The following is a 20,779-nucleotide window of genomic DNA, read 5'->3' as shown; positions in this document are numbered from 1 at the left end:
GCCTAACTCTATAACGAGAGAGCCGCTAACGCAAGCCAATGTAACAACAAACTTCTGACAGCTCACGCGCAGAATAAATCCTCTTTATTAATCAGATGCCTGCAGCCTCATACCTGCGAGAGCTTTGTACTACAAAACTTGGGGTGAACTAATTTAATTATTAACATATTTTGTGAGTTTGCTGTGATTGGATAAACATACTCGATGCCTTTGTGCACATAAGTTGGACAATTTAGATTTTAGTGCCGTTCTAGTATGTTGCATCATGCTTAAGGTTATAACTATAGCGCTTTACAACTTGTGACCGAAGGTATGGGTAAGGTATGATAAAGGTAAAGACATTTTTATCTTTTTTCCTATTGAATTATCTGACTGAAAATATTTGTCCTTCTAATGGAAAGAGCTGCTTTTTATGGATCTCCTAAGCTATAAAATAATATTAAAAATGAACAGAGATACAAAGACTGTGGTTTAAATTAATAGAATTATTAATTTAATTTAAGATCACTTAACATCCACATGAAATGAATCTTCGAAGAAATATTTTTGTTCGATAAGTATATCAATGTAAAAGGCTTTTATCAATAAAAGTTATTTTGATTAGCATATTCTTTTAAAAAATAATCCAATACCCAATAACCATATACTTTAGACTAACCCTCTTATTCATAAACACACTATAAACCTATCTTAGTTAAAATACTACTATAATATGTTTTCTCTTTTTCATTTCGCTAAGGAGTGAAAGAAACAAAACTCTTTATAAGCCTTTCATAATCTCATATATTTTTATAAATAAGAGGGTAACTATGTAATGCAGACATAAACTCTATCACGTATCGCAAATCAGAATTACATTCCATTTGTTTACAAATACTCATATTTTATTTCATCCACGTGCCTGTATACAGTATATAAGGTCAAAGAGTATGTTTTAGACTCAACATGTACTATAACATTATGCTTAACATACTTATATTTTGTTTGCTTGTCTTATTATGAAGATCAGTAGTGCAATCTGTACCTCTATCGACTATTTTGCACGAAAATTGGCTCTAGCGGGCTCCGTAGGAACTATTTTGGTAGTACATTTAAAATGTCAAACTCTTTATACTTGACAGTACCGAATGTAGAGAATTAGGCTACAGTAGCTTGATAATTCTACCTCTATCAAATATCGACAAACAGCTAACTATAAAGAAATTTTGTATAGTAATCTAATAAGCGCCCCTAACGGACATTGGAAGGACTATTTCGGCAGTACATTTATAATACTTTCGATATTCGACGGTACCGACTGTAGAGAATCGAGCTACAAATTATTCAAACTTTAGGCACATTAAGGTGATAATATAAAGTTGTACCGATTTCTTAAGAAGTTATTATCGAAATGGCATTTGAGAATAATCAGTTCTATCCTACGATCTTTGTTCAAGTCATTATATGTATATTTATAATGAGAGGTAAGCTAGATAAAATTTATATTAAAGTCAATTTTATGTATATAAAATAAATCATTTGGTAGCATTTTCTCAACATCATGTGTCTTTATAAAGTTGCACATTAATATTCTTAGTAGCACATAATGTTATTATTTATAATTTTCTATCTGAAAATGATTGTGCAATTCAACGACGATCTGTATACAAAATACAGCTGACTTTATCTAAAACATAACACAACGCTATCATTTATTCCCCACTATTGATCATTATTACTTTAGGTAAATGATTTACAGACGACAAGCATAATAATAATTAGTTTATCAAAACACACGAATACCAGTCATTTCTCGTCAGTTATCTCCGGACCACTGTGGAGCACACAGTTTAGATAAATAACAAGTTTCATTAAAGTGTAAGTTCAAATATCAATTTGTATTTAATAGTTAAGTGACGAGTACCAACTTGTGTACAAATAAAACTACCGCATTGTTGCGCAAACATCGACCAGAGCTGCGAATAAACGGCCAACTGAAAAGTGTAAACCAGTAAATATTGATTATTCGCGTTTTACGGATGATCCAGCAAGAAGATGATCCTCCTGTCGCAAGCTGTTTGCAAGCTGGAACGTAGAGCGGCGGCGGCGGGTCCCAGCGCGGCGGCGGTGACTCGCCCGCCTTCCGCGTCGCCTTTGTCCCGCCGGGAAGCCGGGATAGCTCCTACAGTCGCGATGGGAATCGAATCAATTTGTCGGGACAACATTGCGCTCGTTCGATCTTCGTTCCGCGTCTCAATCTTATATAACCTCTGATCTGGCACAGAAATGACGTACTATCATGTCAGTGCGCGCGCTGCCAAATGCACTCTTGACCCCCTTATCTCCACCTCATGTAAACGTTATTATACCTCTGCTGTTTTTTAATCCAACATGCAGTGAATTAATGTAGAATTGGGATATAAAAACAATTGTTAAACCGCAGGCTACCAACGATAGCATGTGGAACAAATATGAGGCTGGCAAGCGGCGCGCGCCCGAGGCGAGAGCCACTTGCCAAATGTGCCATCCGATAGCGCCAGAACATTGTTGCAAATTTACAACCACCCTATTAGCACTAAATCTAAACATTAACCCGATTCCGGTAACCAAACTTCACGGATACTTGCGCGGAATATCGGTCACTGAATAAAACATCATTTCACTTGACACTCGCTTGCATTCAACGAGTACTTACTGTAATAAATGTTCATGTTCGCGTTACTAGTGCAATGTGTGGTACTCACGTGGCCGTTAGAAGCAAGTCCGTAAAGAACAATGGCAAGTTTTTACCTAAGTGTTATATGAAGCGTCTACAAATGGGACACGTGCAAAAGTTAATAATTAATTTAGCCCTTTTTTATGATGAAATTAACTTTTTCGGTAAAAGCCTAGCTTAAATTATTTACAAAATAAACTTTTACTTGAATACCGTAAAACGGGGTGAATAGAATTCGCGGGGTGAATAGAAAAAAAATCAGGAAAGTTTTCAAGCCCAATGTTTGAGTACTCCTCGTTTAAGAATTTTGTTCAAATTTGAAATGATTACACGTCGATATTACTTCTCTGCGGTGTCATAATTGTTTAAATGTTTAAATTGATATTTATACCCAAAAAATTGCTTCAAAGTCAACCGTCCTCGAATGCCTTAATGGTCCATACATTTTTTTCAAAACTTTGGATTTAAAGTGGAATTTCTTTTCTAATGAGTTGTTTGGAGTGTTTATCTCTTTAGGTGTATATTTATCTATAAAGATACAATATTGTTAACTGAAAAAATGTTTTAAAACACAATTTTTCCATTCACCCCTTTGGTCGTTTCGATTCACCCCTATCGCTGGGTGAATAGAAATTGACCATTTTTTTAATGAAATATCGTAAAACTATGCATATTTTTGGACAAATATGGTTTTAACTCTTTCTTCATGGCGCTGGACATGATATAAAACAACCTGACAATAAAAATAACAAGTTATTCGCTACAAATTTTTAGGACAAAGTTGAAAATTGTTTCTATTCACCCCGTTTTACGGTACGTCCACATCCAGTGGACATAATCTTTTAGTCAGTATTACCACTTACAAAATGTTTCAAAATTATTATTTTGTTTTTAAATATCAAAAAACGATTATTAAGTGAACGTTAAAAACAAATCACATAGGTTTTGCTAAAAAAAAATAACAAATATAATTGATAGGTGTTTTAGTTACATATTGTATTATTAATGTTGTGATTAATAGTCAGGTATTATTAGATGAAAGTGTAATGGCAGCACTAAAAAAAATTTCTTTTTCCTTCCGTTGTTTAGAGTGATGTTGATAATCAATTATTTTCACAATCGATTGATCGATTATGACAAATATATAATATGAAAAGAATAATCCATTTATAATAGCTTATTATTTTAAGCAATTTTATTAGCATATTTGATTTGTTTGCAATAATAATATGTACTTAAATATATAAAATAAAACCTCAAATAGCATTACAGTAATCACTGACGTTATCATTACAGCATCCACAAAAATATTTTTAATAGTAAGTCGCAATATAACAGTAGTTTTTTTGGTTTTTAATCTTAATAATATCGTTTAAAAATTAATTAATTCGATTATATTCTATAATCGATTATGACTTCAATTATTTCAATAATCGATTAATTGATGATTGATTATCAGCATCACTAGTTGTTTACTTTGTTGTGAACTTGTTAGTTAGCTTTGCTTGCTACTGGTGTTACGATTGCTTTCTTGATTTTTATACAAAATTGTAAAATAATGCATTGTCTTTGCTCTCACGTAATCTAAATCTGTTTTTTAGACATAAATAATGTAGAACAGCAATTTACATTAGTTTTTTTATGATATAACCTCAAAATATAAAATTGATCATATTTTTTTCTTGTGGCCCTCTCAAACCAAAAATCTTAATGATTCTGTTTAAGTTAAAGAAACTCTATAGTTTTAACATTTTTTCATTCATAGACGCTCCAAAACGATGTCAGGTAAAACTTTGTATGGAGACTTGCCATTGTTCTTTAGGTATCGCATTTAGGTATTGCGCTATCTTTGTGTTTTGTATGATGATGATGATGATGGTCTCTTCAAAATATAACTCTTACAACTAATATTGACATCGTCTCCACTTAGCAACTAAAAATGTATAGATTAACGATAAGGTAAAACCAATGAATACTATCGTGAACAAACAGTAGTTACTTTACTTACAGCTACTATCTGTCACAAGCGTATTGATTAACTTCCTAACGAGAAACAAACTTTATATTATCGCCGAACTCAATAGTAACTGTCGTTATAATGATATTTGACAACGATTCCACTTGAACTAGAACTTACTTGAACATTGAACTAGAATAATACGTTGAATAATACAGATGTTTAAGAGCTGCTTTACTCTAACTCTTGATACTTAGGTTGAATATTGAAGTATTGTTTGCCTCAGTAATGCGAAAAATCATAAAAACTGTATTTAATTTTAATGAAAATCATTCTCTAATACATTTTTTTGTGTTACAACATTAAACTGCAAACTCGATATAGCGGTCGTGAGGTGATTAAAATAAGTCAGAAGTTCTTATTTACCCGGCTTTACTTGTAAATATTGGTCTTTTTATAGAATGATACCTGAAGACCTATAAAATCTTTCCTCAACTTTCTATTCCCGTCAAGCCATAAACGGAAATGTGTAAGTTTATTAATAACATTTGTCGCTTGCGATGTCGCAACGATACAGCTCTACCATTTTAAGTATTTCACAAGAATGTATTAAAACGATAGACTTTTTAACCTTCCTTAACAACGTTAAATTGCATCAAAAAGCATAAAAACAGTTTTTCACCAACACTTGTTTGCAGTTTGGACATATTTTGATAGAATTTGATGTTTGCAGGTTTCTATCTATGTATTGGATTCTATCTACAGACATATTTTATTCAGTATAGCACTCTATCCTATCATATCATTGATTTTAAATGGGAAATCTTTTAACACCTTCACGCCACCTAGCACTCATTAAGGAAACCTGTCTTGCAGGCATCTGCGTAATCTTATGAAACCGTATTACATTTTTTTTTCTTTGTCTCTTCTTACACTGATACTAGGAAAGAGACTTCATTTTATAAGTATTTTACACATAATACATATGTACTTACGTATCTTTTTTCTTTTTCAATGTTTCAGTATCAGCCATGTCGTACAACACAACAGTGCCTCCGCCAAAGATAGTGGACCGTGAGTTCATAAAGCCGGCGCTGTGCGGGCCGGGACCGTGTGACGTGTGGCCGTCAGTCGCTGAAGCGTACTCCAAGCCCGTCATCACGCCTATGTGTGATGAGTACTTTCATGTAAGTTTTATATTTTAGTATTTTTTAACGCTTTGGTAGTCATGCATGCCTAAAATTTGTTTAATACATTTATTGAGGGCATGCTAAGTCCCCAACCCGCACTTGGCCAGGGTGGTGGACTCAAGGCCTAACCCCTCCCTCATTACGGGAGGAGACCCTTGCCCAGCAGTGCAGTGGGACAATAATGGGTTAAATTTATTTATTTTTATTATTCGGTAGTCAATTTTTGTACGATCAAAGCTTGTAAATTTTCACGTTGCATTTTAATTAGGTAATAGAAAAAGAAAATTAACGCGAACGCGCATTTTACTTGAACATTTTGCCTGACGTTTCGGCGCAGGTTATACTAGCCGTTGTCACAGCCAGACGCAATGCATGGTTGCGTTATTTCCACTATTCTCTTATAAAATAACTTAGTGTATACGACGGCAAATTTTTCCTGTATTTAAATCTATACTAATATTATAAAGCTGAAGAGTTTGTTTGTTTGTTTGTTTGAACGCGCTAATCTTAGGAACTACTGGTCCGATTTGAAAAATTCTTTCAGTTTTAGATAGCCCATTTATCGAGGAAGGCTATAGGCTATATATCATCACGCTACGACCAATAGGAGCAGAGTACCAGTGAAAAATGTTACAAAAACGGGGGAAATTATGTTTCTCTTATGTGACGCAAGCGAAGTTGCGCGGGTCAGCTAGTATACTTATATTTCTTTTAAATTCCACCTGTACTTCTATACGCTTAAAACCGAGTTCCATACATGATAAGAACATTATATTGCAGTGTTATTCTCGCGAGTGTTTCGAGAGAGAGCAAAAAACCTTTTCGAGTTTGTTCCCATTATAAAGGATATGTACGCATATATTCAGCCCGCAAGGTCGCTCACTCATCTCGAGAGGTTAAAAATATGAGCCGATTTTTTCCAAAGATCTCGTATTTGAAGTTAATGAAGGATGACCTTCCCAACGAATATTTTCTTCGTATATAGGTCACTGAACCCATTTTTGAAGATGTTTTCAATGTCTTGATTACCGTCGAAAAGTTTCGGTTGATATCAGAAAAAAGCTCTCTTGTGTGAAAATTATCTTTAAAAACTATTTTCAAAGAAATGTTAGAAAGTTATTCAGTGAAAGGATTTTAATCTAGGGTTTGTTCGTTAGTTCAGAGTTACTTAAATATTGAATTACTTAACGTAATCTATACTAATATTATAAAACTGAAGAGTTTGTTTGTTTGTTTGAACGCGCTAATCTCAGGAACTACTGGTCCGATTTGAAAAATTCTTTCAGTGTTAGATAGTCCATTTATCGAGGGAGGTTATAGGCTATATATCATCACGCTACTACCAATAGGAGCAGAGTACGGGTGAAAAATGTTACAAAAACGGGGACAATTTTGACCCATTCTCTCTTATGTGACGCAAGCGAAGTTGCGCGGGTCAGCTAGTCTTAAATATTTTTGAAGAGGTTTAATGAAAAAAATAACCATTCAAACTGGAGAAAATGGTAAGTTAGTTTTAATATTTACAAGTAATATAGAATAAAATAGAAAAAAGCAAGGCTCTGCGCACTGACATAGAGTTGGGTAAATTCTTTTAGCCCTATGTTGTATACTTGTATCCAACTGCTGAGCAAACGCCTCCCCTTCATACTTCAAAACCTATTGATATTGTGCGATCTTTTTCCATTCTGGTCCTACGAAAAGAAGACCAACTACCATCTTCTAAAAATCCCAAGCCTACTTCGCCTGCTCGTGCTGCACCCTGTTGACTAACGAACGAGGCTCTGGCCCATGTTCATCAACCCGCAGTAGACCATGGTAGTGAACTAAGGTCCAATTCCCCTCAGGTTCAACTATTATTGCTACTTGGCAATACATTCTGACAATTAGTCCATTGAAATGTTACAATTTGAGGGCCGAAAAAAATTCACTTTTTTGCTTATAACTTATTTAATTGTTAATTTAGGGCAAAAAGTTTTCAAACATATATGTAGGTAAACTAATTTGCTACAAATTATGCTTTTACAATTTTATTGTAAGACGCATAGTTTCCGAGATATATAGCAAAAAAAGTGTTTCCACCTCCTTTTCCAAGAAGGCGGCCGGGGGACAAGAGTGGCGACCCCACAAACTTCAAGTTAAGCTTCTATTGACCCCCCCCCCCCCTACACGTTCCAAAAATAAAATTGCGTCCTCTAACAAATATAAAACTCATGTAACATTTCAATGGACTAAATATATTTTTCAGGTGTTGGACGACATACGTGAAGGCATGAAGTACATATTCCAGACCAAGAGTAAACTGGTACTAGCGCTGAGTGGTGCAGGTCACGCGGGCATGGAAGCTGTTATCACCAACCTGGTTGGACCAGGGGAAACTCTGCTCATTGCTGCCAGGGGAATGTGGGATGAACGTGCTTTCATTATTGCTAAGAGATACGGTACGTAGAATATTAGTAAAAGGTTATTTCATTGACTTAAAAGTATTTTTTTTTTAAATTGAGCAAATATTAGGTCGGGGTAAAAGTCCTTTCGCATTATAGTATGTATGAACTTGTAATAAAATCTCTTTGAAGCTTTAAGAATCACAAATGAGTTTTTTTCTGTGAGCCGCTCATTATGTTTTTTTCTGTGAGCTCGTAAGGTACCCGAATATCGAGTTTTTTTGTGTAGAGAAAAGATTTTATTACAAGTTCATACGTACTATAAGGCGAAAAGACTTTTTCCCCGACCTAATATATATTTTATAGTGTTTCAAAATTCTTAGATTTTTTGTAAAATAGCTTTATATCTTCCCCTGTTAAGTGAAACTAAAGCAATGAGCGCCTGAATAAAAACAGTTGTTTGAAAGTTTTGTGAAACTTTGCTCTCTTGTTATCAATGAATGGAATATCAAGTTGGTCCCAAGAAACGTGAAAAATTATAAAATATATTAGAAAGTTAAATTAATATATTATAATATAATATGTAAGAAAGCTACAATATATTTATTTTTAATAAACAAACAATACTTATATCAAAAGTTTAAGACTTTTTGGCTTACCTAATTCAAAGTGTAAAGAAATTTAAAAGTAATGTTGCTCAAACGGTGAATAGTAGTAAGCAACAATGTCGATCGGTTTACAGAAGGTAATCATACCCCTTTTAATTTCGATGGAATGTCAATAAAATTTTATGTACTACGTTCTTCTCTAGGTATAAAAGTGGAAGTGACCAGAGTGCCATTATACGCTACCTTCAAGCTGGAACACCTCGAAGCGGAGATCAAGCGGCTGAGACCGACGGCACTGTTCATTACACACGGTGACTCGTCTACCGGTACTGTACAGAAGATACAGGGCTTGGGCGATATTTGTCATAAGTAAGTGAATCTAAAATCATCTTTTTTAGACAAGTCTCACACTAGAAATTATGAATTGTGTCGCGGTTTTTAAACAATCAAAGGACACAGTGTTACAAGTTACAACTATTAAGAGTTTTTTCAACGTCAGAATCGAACCCACTTGCATGTGAGGCAATAGAATTAGTGTCGAAAACCCTAACAACGGCTACCATTAAAAAAGAAAACTAATTCAAGAAAAAATATCTATAAATTATCTTATAGATTTAAGCCACTTCAAAAACTTAAGTTAATTTAGGGCAATCTAAAGTAATAGCTAATATTGAAAGCCTTAAACTGCAAGTACTCTGTTCATGTAATCCATTGTTCATTGATCCTTTCAAAAAGCCAAACAAAATTTCCCAACTTAGAGCACAAATTCTAACTATTTCACAACACTTTTGAAGTACCCTAATACATTAATGGAATAAAGACCGTCTTAAAAACTCTATTGACTCTCGCTTATTTGTTCTAAGAAATAAAGGATAATGGAATCACCGACGAGAGCCAGTCACGAGAATAGCACTGAGAAAGGATAATGGCGACTAATAGAATAAGATCCGTATCAAGGTGTCACGTGTTATTGAGTTAAAATAAATCTCTCCAATGAGGTCAATCGTCTAGAGGCTAGACTTACAAAGAAATAACGATACGTAATTACAACTAATTCTTTGAGTGTACAAAGAACTAACTTTATTTGTGTGATGTTAAATGGATTTACTGTTAACGAAAAGGAATGTTTCAAAGAAAATATTTGATATTATAAATTACTTTAGATTTGTACAAGCTTTATCAACACATGTTTACAAATAAAATCCTACATTTCTTCGTCGCAAATGGTCGCAAAAGTAATAAAAATCTGTATAAAAATGTATATAAAGTGACAACATAAAACTCAGCCATTAATCAAAGTATTACTTGCGGAAATCTTAATTGATCGGATCTCAACTATCTGAGGAGGCGTCTATCAACTGAACAAACAGTTACAAAAACCACAATCCAGGGTTTTATCCAATCTCTGCTAAACCATTTCTCCTGTCGTCCTTTCACTTCCAAATTAAAAAAGCAGCGGAATTTAGCAGAAAAAGTATTTGATTGCTCGAGGAACTGAGACTGGGACACTAGAGCCGAACAATTTAATTACATTCGTTGTCTCTTTCACTCCTGACTTGGCTTTTTACTTAGATCTAGGTCTCCCTGAATACGTTCGAGTTGAAAACTCTTTAATTGCATCCTGCGAAGGAGTCTGCAATTAGCATGCAGTGGAAAATACCAAGCGCGGTAAAAGTTGAGATAAAAAGTTTTCGGTGATTCCAACTATTCCGAGATTTTCCCTTTTTCTTAAGCGGCGTCGTTTGAACTGACTGACTTTCTTCTTCTCTAATGCGAGTATAAAAGTAGCTTTGAAAGCCTTTATAGAGATTAGTTTTTACTTTGCATTGATTCTCATTCAAGGTGTAAAAACCAATTCTTGTACCCTTTATACATTGACTCTCGATGCCATTGTTATAAATTTATTTTTAAATTTATAGTACAGTAATTTTATTCTTCGAACTCCAAACTAATATCGATTCATTGCGAACTATTTTTGCATAGTAAAAAGAATAATACCGAGTTCTGTCTGTTATTTTCTAATAAATATACCAATCGTTTCCAGATACGGAACTCTATTGATAGTGGACACTGTAGTATCACTGGTGGGTGAACCGTTCCTGACAGATGCGTGGGGTGTCGACGCCGTGTACACTTCTACACAGAAAGCCTTCAGTGGACCAGCTGGGATCTCGCCTGTAGCGTTCAGCGCTCGTGCCGAGTAAGATATTATAGTTCTTAGTGTAACATAATAAATGTGAATGGTACATTCAAATGCTAACCTGTTTTTGAAAACAAACCATTATTAAAATGGTTAAGTCATGTTTTTGCTGTTGAGTTCTATTGCCAAGACAATTGTTATACAACTTAATAAAAAACAGTAAATAAATGAAGAAGAAGAAGAAAATGAATCGAAGTATTTTACACGCGTAAACCTTCTCATACAAGAGGCAAATAATAAAACTCGAATAAAGTCAACAGTCGTTGATGTTTGATCCTCTAGCTTACATCCTGAAGGAAAAAAGACGCTTACCAACAAAAATATAGGGGAGAGTAACCTATATTGTACCGGCTCCTAAATTGTACCACGTCTGTATTTCCTACTAATTATTAATATTATTTGACAATGGCAACATAAAACCACTCGACTAAAGCGCCACCAACACTCCTCCATTTTGTTAGCACGCCGGACAGATACAACGTCTTAGACAAAATGAAACCTTTTTTGAACTGAGTGCATGTTATTTTTTCGTGTTTTGCCTAAGGAGTTTTCCATTCAATAAGGTGAATAATAATATAATGAAATCTGAAAAAAATAACGTCGATATGTATTATTTTTGATCAATAGCTAATAGACACTTCATGTGCAGTGGTTATTTTTTATTTTTAAAATTATTGTAAAATTATACTGTTCCCTATATTGTACCATGTCGAGTTACTTAAATTGTACCGGTTCAGTTTATGTAACCGATTGAATATTTTGAATAATTTTTTAATTGATGGTGTATATATATTTTACAGATGGCGTCATGAGAATTGTACCTCTAATCCGGATATAATAATATGTGACCATTGTTCCAATTAAATAAGGCAAAAAGATAATTGTTCCTATTCAGTTTCCAAATGTTTAGTTTATATTATACTAGCTGACCCGCGCAACTTCGCTTGCGTCACATAAGAGATTTATAGGGACGCTGCCCCCACCGCCGCGGCCGGCCCGTACCGTGCCGCAATACTAATATCGTGATATCTCCTAAACTATATGTCTAAATAACACACTGTAAACTGCAAAAATAATCTAAATTAAATGCTCGTGATGATGAACTTACTTATTTTGATAAGGATATATGTATTATTGGTTATATCACCAGTTAAACATCACCCAACGAATTAAATGTTTTTTTAATACAGAAAAGTAGTTTTTGTGACTTAAATAAAAAAGCTGGATATATGTCATCGCGGACTTTTTTGTAGAACTAATAAAGACCAATGTTTTTGCTATACATTGTTCTTACTTGTATCCAACGGTATAAGCGGCGCACGCACAAATGCAATCTTCAATTAGATTTTTTTTCTGACTTCTTGGACATAAATCGCTATAACTCAGCTAATATAGTTTCAATGTATTTCAATTATATATAAAAACCTGTCGGAGAAAATACTCTTTCTATTAGTGAAAACCGCATCAAAATCCGTTGCGTAGTTTTAAAGTTTTATGCATACGAAGGGACTACAGACAAAATGGGCGACTTTGTTTTATACTATGTAGTGATGATTTTCGATAGCTGTTTTATCAGGCAAGAAGATAGTTATGTTCCTAATCAGTTAGAAGTTCCTAATTTTTAGTTTATGTTATATGATTTTTGATAACTATTTTTGTTAACTTTGAATTAATATGTTGAGAAGCTTTAAATTGTTTATTTTAATATAAGTTGCTAATTTTCTTAAATATTGTGATTCCAAAAGGCTGGTTAATTAGAACAGCACCTTTTTAAGGCTGATTATACTGAAGGATACAAATAAATCAATATTCTTGTTAAATAGCTTTGCTTTTCTTGAATAGGTTTTCTTTGGTACGATTTAAGTACCTAGTGGTCCAAATTAGGGTACCAGTTACGTTATTTGGACCGAAGGACAGCCTCCACAAAATCCTTTTTTTTCACTAGTTGCAACTAAGCTGCAATATTTATACCCTGATATCATGTAGCTGTTTAACCATGTTATCTTATGAAATAGTTTATATTTTTGTAACTTATAGGGATTCGATGTTATTTCATCTAATGTCAAAAGTGGTCCAATATAGGTTACTCTCCCCTATAAGTAACAACATTTCCTCATAGCAATAAATAATAAAACGGACAATTATGGCAACTATACAGAAGTAATATAATAAAATAGTTTGTTTTATCTTTTAGGGAGAAAATAAACAATCGTAGGCACGAGCCTCCGTTTTACTTAGACATCAAATTATTAGCGCCACAGTGGAACTGTTACGGGAACACGAGATCGTAAGTATTACTTGTATGTTTATATTTCCCCGAAATCTATTCTGAGATTGTATGGGATTTTCCTGGAGAGATACTCCTTTATATTGGGGGAACACGTAACAAACGTTGCGTGTGCAATAAAACCATCGTATACCGAAAATATCGTTTATTATGGAAACTATACTTGATATTATTTTAAGAGGTGTGTCTAGTCGTTTTACAAGTTTACAACAACAAGATTAAATGATTTTTCAACCACAGGACTACTTGTAAAATATTTTTTATGTGTCAATCATACTGATCAAATCCACCAAAGTACCTAACTTATTCCTGAAATAAAGGTACTATGATCAAACTTGGCTAGAATTAGCACTGTCTTATGAATAAAAGGCAAGAGCTTAACTGTCATTGATCGAATTCATTTGTAGATGGCTTTCGATTATATTACGCTACCTTATAAATAAGGTAGTTACTTAAAAGACGACGTCTAGGCAAGATGCCGTTTGAGCTTTATATTGCATGGCTAATGCCCAGTTTCTGAAGTACATTAAGCGATAGTTTCTCTATTCAATAGCGATTAAACTCATACAAACGTGAATAGATAAACTATCGCTAAATGTACCTCAAAAACCGGGGGTCGTTTATATACTTGTCTATAGTACTTCTTGACATTCTTCCAGCTATCACCACACACTCTCCCCGCCAATGTTATGGGCATTAAGAGCATGCATCAAGGAAGTACTGAAACAATCCATAGAACAATCCTGGGCGCGCCACGCCGCAACACTCGCGCACTTACACAAACGTCTTCGAGAACTTTCCTTCGATTTCTTCGTACCTGTGCCCGAAGACCGGCTGGCTACCGTCACGACCATTACGCTGCCTAAAGGATATGATTACTTGGAGTTCGTCAAATATATGAGGGCCAAGTCAGTAGTTATTGTTAAGTAATTTAAATTTCACACAATGAGATGTCTGTTTCATAAAAGACTTTTTTCCTTTGCTTATATTAGTCATCTTAATATCAAAACTACTCAGTAATATTATATGCAACATAACAGTCTAACAGAAACCCTAATTATCAGTCTATTGATTGGTTTCATGACTTCCTCGTTCACTGAAATCGGGACCTAATTTTACCTAGTCTACCTTTGCCCAAAGCAACGAAATAAATTCGTATTTCGCTTCTTACAGTTTCAATAATAAATTTATCCCTACAGTCATAACATCCTGATCTTCGGCGGTATCGGCCCAACAGTGGGCAAGATGCTGCGCGTGGGGACCATGGGCATCAACTCTACCATCAAAATGGCTGATGAAATAGCCGATGGCATGGCTGACACGCTCCGAGCTCTCAAGAAATCATCACTATAAACTGATTAGATAAAATGTTAGACTTAATTTGTCAATGCGTAGAGATTTACAAGTAAAATCTTATAAGACTTGATGTTTTGTTTTGACTAGTTAAAAGATTGTTAAAAAGTTATTGCTGTTTTATTATATCTGCATATACCTAGATGTAAATATAAAGTTTAAAAAAACCATACTTCTCACCAACTTCTCTCTCGGTATTCTAATCTTTAATTTTCAATCGCGTTGAAGACCCGTCACGTTATAATATTATGGGTACAAGTCGCGAGAGTTTAAAATCGTTAATTATACTTATTTTGTCGAGCTACTTGTATGCAGACTGCCCAGAGTGCACTGCACGAAGCAAACATTGGGAATACTGGTGACTTTTATTACTATCTTCCTTTTACTATGCCAGAGAGCATCATTTATAAAGAAAAGGTAAATCAAATCGCAAATATTGTTCACAGGTCATTTATTTCATATCAATGTATGACGGTTTACAAACTATTGACTGGATGCACCTAGACAACCCAAATTCTGTAGATTTACTTCACAAATAATAATTTAACATACACTTTTATCGTTTAGAATTTATTTTCTGAATATTTAAATAAAAATATAATGAATATCATCCCTTTAAATACCATTACATCGGTAATGAATGCAATGATTTATTAAATAGAAAAACAATGCAACACAAGCGAGTTCATAGTATTCTTTATGGCTATTAGTTATGTTATTCGCAAGCCATAGGTGACTACTCTTCTATTGTTAGATTATACAAAAAATATATTAGAACCAAGATAAACTCTTGCGCTTAACCGAGTGATATTCTCGTTATGTCGAATTAAAATTAAAATAATAGCCAATATAACATTATAATACAAACTCCTCAAAATTTTGACTGGACTAGAACCCACAACGAAATGTGAAAAGAATTTACAAGACATTTTTTGGCAAATGGACTCTCTCGAAAAATTCAAATTCTATAGTGCTGTTTTTGCACAAAACTTATCTTCGGCTCTCAATCTCACACGATGTAAAAATTGTAACGGATTATAAAACCAATAGTGAATTTGAAAGCCGCCTGGAGCGCCCGCGCAAACAATAAAAAGGCGTGTTTCCTTAACGAGTGGACGTACTTAACGCTAAAGTTTTTACATCTAGTGACTATGAGGCCTCAGATATAAACTTATAGTAATAAATTCCTATTATAATCAGTATTCAAAACAGACGTATCGCTAGCTACATGGCATTCATTTCCATCACATCGAAACATTTGGACTAGCTTCCTTAATTACGTAACTAAACCGTTAACCTAGTAATTAAACAAAACTAGTCACGAAATTTGCGTAAACTATATCTTATCTATATTGTTTAATATCGGTACAATACAATACGTAATAGGTATCTGCGTATAAAGTATTAAATGTAGACTCTAACATGAAAATATTTACAGAGTTTCTTCAAAACATTGTTCAAAGATTATAATAATATATTATATTAGAATTAGAACGTTTTAAAACCACAAGGTTTGATCATAATCAATGCTACTTGTTTCTAAAAGCATACAGGTAAGTATTCACTGGGATTATGATTTATGTTATGAAGCAACATCAATCCCGCTTGTTATTATCTGTATAAATAAACGTTAAATATGTTCTGCAACACGTCGTGTCCACTACAACTAAATAATATAACGCAGGTAATAGCTACCGATCATTACACGTGTGGTATTAAATGTAGATATACAAAACTAAAAGCAAATGCACAAACAAGGCGACCAATACAATAGCATTTGTGATGTTCATACATGATTACCTAAACGTGCGGTTATCCGTATCATATACAATAGAAACGTAAATAAATATGCACATAAGTATTATAATTTATATTTACATTTAAGAAAATATGGCACATCGTTTTATCGACCGCGCTCAACCTTGTCCGAGCGATCGAGCCCTACCTTACAATAATACAAATCAGTATCGGATGATGTAATGCGCCTAAATTTCGTGTTACCATAATACCAATTAAAATACCGGTGGGTAAGTCAATATTCAAAGCCGTATAATACAGTAAAGCTACCTCCGTCGTCGATCGACTGTCCGCGCGGCCGACCGTCCCTCCCTGTCCGCCGCGAGCCGAGCCCCGCGCGACGAGAACCAGTCTATACAATCAGTCCGATGACAATTAACCTCTAAACGGCCCAGCCTATTCCTCGAAATCACACAATTCGCGCTAAAAGATGCGTCACAGAAGCATCTCTCCTCGATCGCAACGGGGGCTCGGCTCGTCGAGCGCGTCGCTCAATCTAAAACTAGAGACACATTCGAATCGCACGAGTACATAAAAATATGTCAGTCTATTCACTTAGCCTAACAGTCTGGGGTATAGACGGGACGGGCGCAGTAAACCTAAGTGCAAACCAGGCGGGCGGATCGCGTCGCACTGCAGTACACCCATCGCTCACTACCGACCGCAGCGCCCGGCGTTCACATGTTTTGCGTGGCCGCTCTCACAACACTAGACCGCCTCCAAAGGATTAAAGGGCTTCGGTTATCTCGTTAAAAGTCTCGAAAGCCTAAGTTTAAGAGCCGAGAAAACGACTCGATACGAACGTCCGAAACGGACCCGTCCATCACCCGCGAAGGATAACTCCGCGAGGAGCTAACTTACACAAGAAGAAATACATAAGCTCACGGTCGGCGTAGAGATTTAGAGCGGGCCGGACCGAAATGAGTAGGGTGACTCGTCCACACAAAACATATGAGGCGCGTAACTCTAGTATAGTCCCGGTCTGCGCGGCGGCGACGGCGCGCTCAGCTGGGCGCGGACGGGTGCGCGGCGCGGGGCGCGTGCGCCGAGTGCTGCGGCCGCTCCGTGCGGCGCTGGCGGCGGTGACGCGCGCACGCGCAGCACGCGTCCACGCGGCGCCGCCGCGAGCACGCGGCACGCCCGCAACGCTTGCGCACGCATGTCACCTCACCGTCCTGCGACACATACGAATGATTATAGCGAAACGTCGAACAATCATCTTCTCTGTAACCAGTCAAGTCAAATTTGAATTACTCTGGAATGGACATTCTTCTGATTAAAAAACAAAAATTCTGCATACCTTGCACCGGCACGTGACGCATCTCTGCTCCCCGTGCGAGTGGATGGACGGGTGCACCTCCTTGCCGTTGGGTAAAGGTCCGTCGGGAAACTTGCACCCTCCTTCGGCGAGGATCTCCTCGGCTGTGCGGGGTGCTCCCTGGTCCTTTGGTGTTTCTTCGTCCGGTTTCTTTATCTTAACCTAAACAAAAAATAACTTTAGGTAGCTGTCTAAACAACTATTGTTTTACTGAGTCTGTAATTGTTACCTCTACTTTGATTCTAGATCCGCACAACATAATATCTAATCTATATTTAGGCTCAAATTCAATTATTCGTATACAATTACACATTACACAAAACCCAGATTTCAACAAACACTTAATAAACGTACCTCTGGCGGACAAACTCGGCAACAGTCCTTCTTATTCGGCCTGTAGGCCTCCTTCTCGCTACACTTAAGCGGAGGGCATCGTACTCGAGGGCATTGTATCTGTCTCGTTTGGAAGTTGCACGTGCAGATGGCGCACGTGTCGTAGCCTCCCGGCACTAGGTATGGATGCCAGGAGGAGCCCGGAGCATAGCTCTGACCTGCTAGGACACAGCTGCCGTTTTCTGACCAAACTGCTGTTGACGAATCTGGAAATGAGAAGATAATAAATGAATTAAAAAATATCGAATTTTAAATGATTTTTGAAAACATTGTACCAAAGAAAACACTTTGAAGATTTTCCTGGCAAACCCATGGTTTATCCGAAGACTTAAGAAGAGTTAAATTTTATTTGTTCACTTTTCTTCTAAAACTTAATTTGGGGCAGAAGACTGACTGAATACTTACTAGTACAAATGGGACAACACTGTCCAGATGGCTTGATGGTGGGCACCAGGCAGTTGACTATGGGACATTGCACCGGCTCGCAACGAACCACGCCCAGCTCACACCAACATTTTGAACATGTCTGAAATACCAGAAAAGCGCCTAAAATTCATCACTGAAACTGATTCTTGTATCCTGATGCATTGGACACACAAGATTTTAGTTAAATAGTGTTTTTATAGGGTTAAAGTAGATAATTCTATTCAACTTGTCGCACGATTTCCGATAGAGACTTTCAAGATAAATCGAATTTAAATAAATTAAAATCAAAACTGTTTCTTGGTTAGCAACCTCATTTACTATAATAAAATAGAAATTAAGCGTTACCTCAGTATCTGTCCAAATCTCCCCAAGTTTGTAGAACTTGTCCCTTTGCGTGCAGTAGTTGACGTTCATCCTCGGTAGAAGCAAGGAATAGTCAGGCCCCTGGCCATCCCCTGGCCCGGGCGTGAACTTGGAACTGAGTTCATTGTCCGCTGTACCTGGCACTGCTGGCAGACACGATAGAGGCACGCTAATCTGAAAAATGATATTTGTCTTTCAGTGATTGGGAAACGGTCTCTTTTAGGTTCTTATTATCAATTTTTTTTCGAGTAGTAAGTAAGTACTCGTATTCCTTCTTATGATTGTCAGAAACAATAACAATCATGTTTGAATGTAGAAAACTAGCCATAGCAACTTCACCTTCAATAAGATTTCAATGCGTGTTTTTTATTACGTATCAAATTGACTAATTACATTAGGGTCGTTAATCGCCCGTATTCATCTATTGCAGATTATGGTTACTTTGGTATTTACATATAGTTAATTTAGTTAGGTATATCTACAACTCTGAGGGGCAATTCCCTATTGCTATCAATAATCAAATGTTGTATAAAAATATGATCAGCGCCTGTAACGGGTGCCGGGTGGTACTATTTTGCTGTACATTTTAAATGTCAAACTCTCGATATAGATAATCGCGCAACTGATTCTTTATTACAATTCGTCATAAAATAAAATCTGTCGTAATAAAAAGATGAGTAATCTTAGTGGTCTGGAAACTTACTCGACCTTATCTGTTATTTTTTATAGTCTCACTTACCGTTTAACGATCCAATCTATTGCAGCATGAACAAATTGAGAAACCAATTAAAAATAGTTAATTTTTTACTTATCTACGTCGTTAATATGATTATGTTTAATTGTAAAAAATGGAATAACATTCGTTATATTGGTCTATATTAAATTAGTTCTGGTCGTTAACGTTATATCCCATTAAGATATCATTTAAAATGTCTAGGTTTAAACCGGACTAATGTACGTCGTTTCAGAACTTATCCACATCTACTGCTTTTTGCTTTATCTGCCCCCTAACCATATTTTTTTCAATAGTGTCACGTATCCCAACATTTTTTTGAGTTCACCGCTTAGTGAACCCATGCCAATTTTACCATAATGTTAGGTCTTCAATAAGAATCTTACCTGTGGTACTCTGGTGCGTAACAACACAGTAATGTTATCATGTCTGAGCTCCAAGTAAGCGGCTCCGACGTGCAGGGCCACGAGCTCTGCAGCCGTGGGCTCCAACACCCAGCCCTCCTCACTGCCCAGTTCTCTCGCCCCACCTTCTCCAGTGTGTGTCTCCAACCACCAGGACGACCAGGATCTTGCGTTGCCTCCGGTGACTACCGTCTGGTAAAAAAATAAAAAAATAAGTCTTTAATAATGAGTTTCAGGTATATCTTTAGAAGTTTAGACAAATGATATGACTCTAGGACAACTTTCTTATAGTGTTCCCTACTAACAAAAAATAACTATTTCAAATGTATCAATAGGAGTACGAGATACTAACAGCATAGAAATATACTGTTATTATACTCTGGTATATAAACTTTTTTTTTATTAGACGTTTATGTGTCCCACTGCTGAGCAACGGGTTAAATTAAATTAAATACTTCTCAAATACATTTGTTTACCTCATAATAAAGTCCACACAACGAATCAACGGAGAGCCAGGCCAGGCCAGCCATATTGGCAGGCAGACGAACTTGTCCAGTGCGACGTAACAACGCCGGGCCAGACCCTGCCGCATCTGGCAGCATCCTCGATGTGAGACGACCTCGGAGCAGTGGCGGACCTGCAATATTACATGAATATGATAGAATATGCTGCAT

At 36.0% G+C, this 20,779-nt stretch overlaps 2 protein-coding genes across 4 annotated transcripts in view; one reads left to right on the top strand and one right to left on the bottom strand.

Annotated features, from left to right (window-relative positions):
- The first annotated feature begins 1,705 nt into the window (after positions 1-1,705).
- On the top strand, positions 1,706-14,783 carry Agxt (Alanine-glyoxylate aminotransferase). Of its 2 annotated transcripts, none has more exons than XM_076121995.1 (8): positions 1,706-1,857; positions 5,676-5,839; positions 8,088-8,280; positions 9,035-9,200; positions 10,876-11,031; positions 13,226-13,318; positions 13,978-14,226; positions 14,518-14,783. In XM_076121995.1, the coding sequence occupies exons 2-8, from the start codon at positions 5,684-5,686 to the stop codon at positions 14,669-14,671; spliced, it is 1,167 nt and encodes a 388-aa protein (XP_075978110.1). In that variant the 5' UTR covers positions 1,706-1,857; positions 5,676-5,683; the 3' UTR covers positions 14,672-14,783. The 2 variants fall into 2 exon arrangements, with proteins under 2 accessions (XP_075978110.1, XP_075978109.1); XM_076121994.1 differs by lacking the exon at positions 1,706-1,857 and adding an exon at positions 2,640-2,757.
- A 322-nt stretch (positions 14,784-15,105) lies between these two features.
- The window catches only part of sog (chordin short gastrulation), a 65,880-nt gene continuing 60,206 nt past the window's right edge, over positions 15,106-20,779 (bottom strand). For both annotated transcript variants that reach the window (XM_076121410.1, XM_076121411.1), the window contains exons 10-16: positions 20,582-20,742; positions 20,088-20,297; positions 18,951-19,142; positions 18,585-18,705; positions 18,141-18,385; positions 17,769-17,948; positions 15,106-17,643 (exon numbers count right to left, since the gene is read on the bottom strand). In XM_076121410.1, the coding sequence (XP_075977525.1) occupies positions 17,473-17,643; positions 17,769-17,948; positions 18,141-18,385; positions 18,585-18,705; positions 18,951-19,142; positions 20,088-20,297; positions 20,582-20,742 (1,280 nt within the window). In that variant the 3' untranslated portion in view covers positions 15,106-17,472. The remainder of the gene's footprint in view (positions 17,644-17,768; positions 17,949-18,140; positions 18,386-18,584; positions 18,706-18,950; positions 19,143-20,087; positions 20,298-20,581; positions 20,743-20,779) is intronic.

The sequence above is a fragment of the Anticarsia gemmatalis genome, chromosome 13, assembly GCF_050436995.1.
Source record: "Anticarsia gemmatalis isolate Benzon Research Colony breed Stoneville strain chromosome 13, ilAntGemm2 primary, whole genome shotgun sequence".
Classification (NCBI taxonomy): Eukaryota; Metazoa; Arthropoda; class Insecta; order Lepidoptera; family Erebidae; genus Anticarsia; species Anticarsia gemmatalis.
Note: the sequence above shows the minus strand (reverse complement) of the source record. Positions and strands in the feature narration are given on the sequence as shown.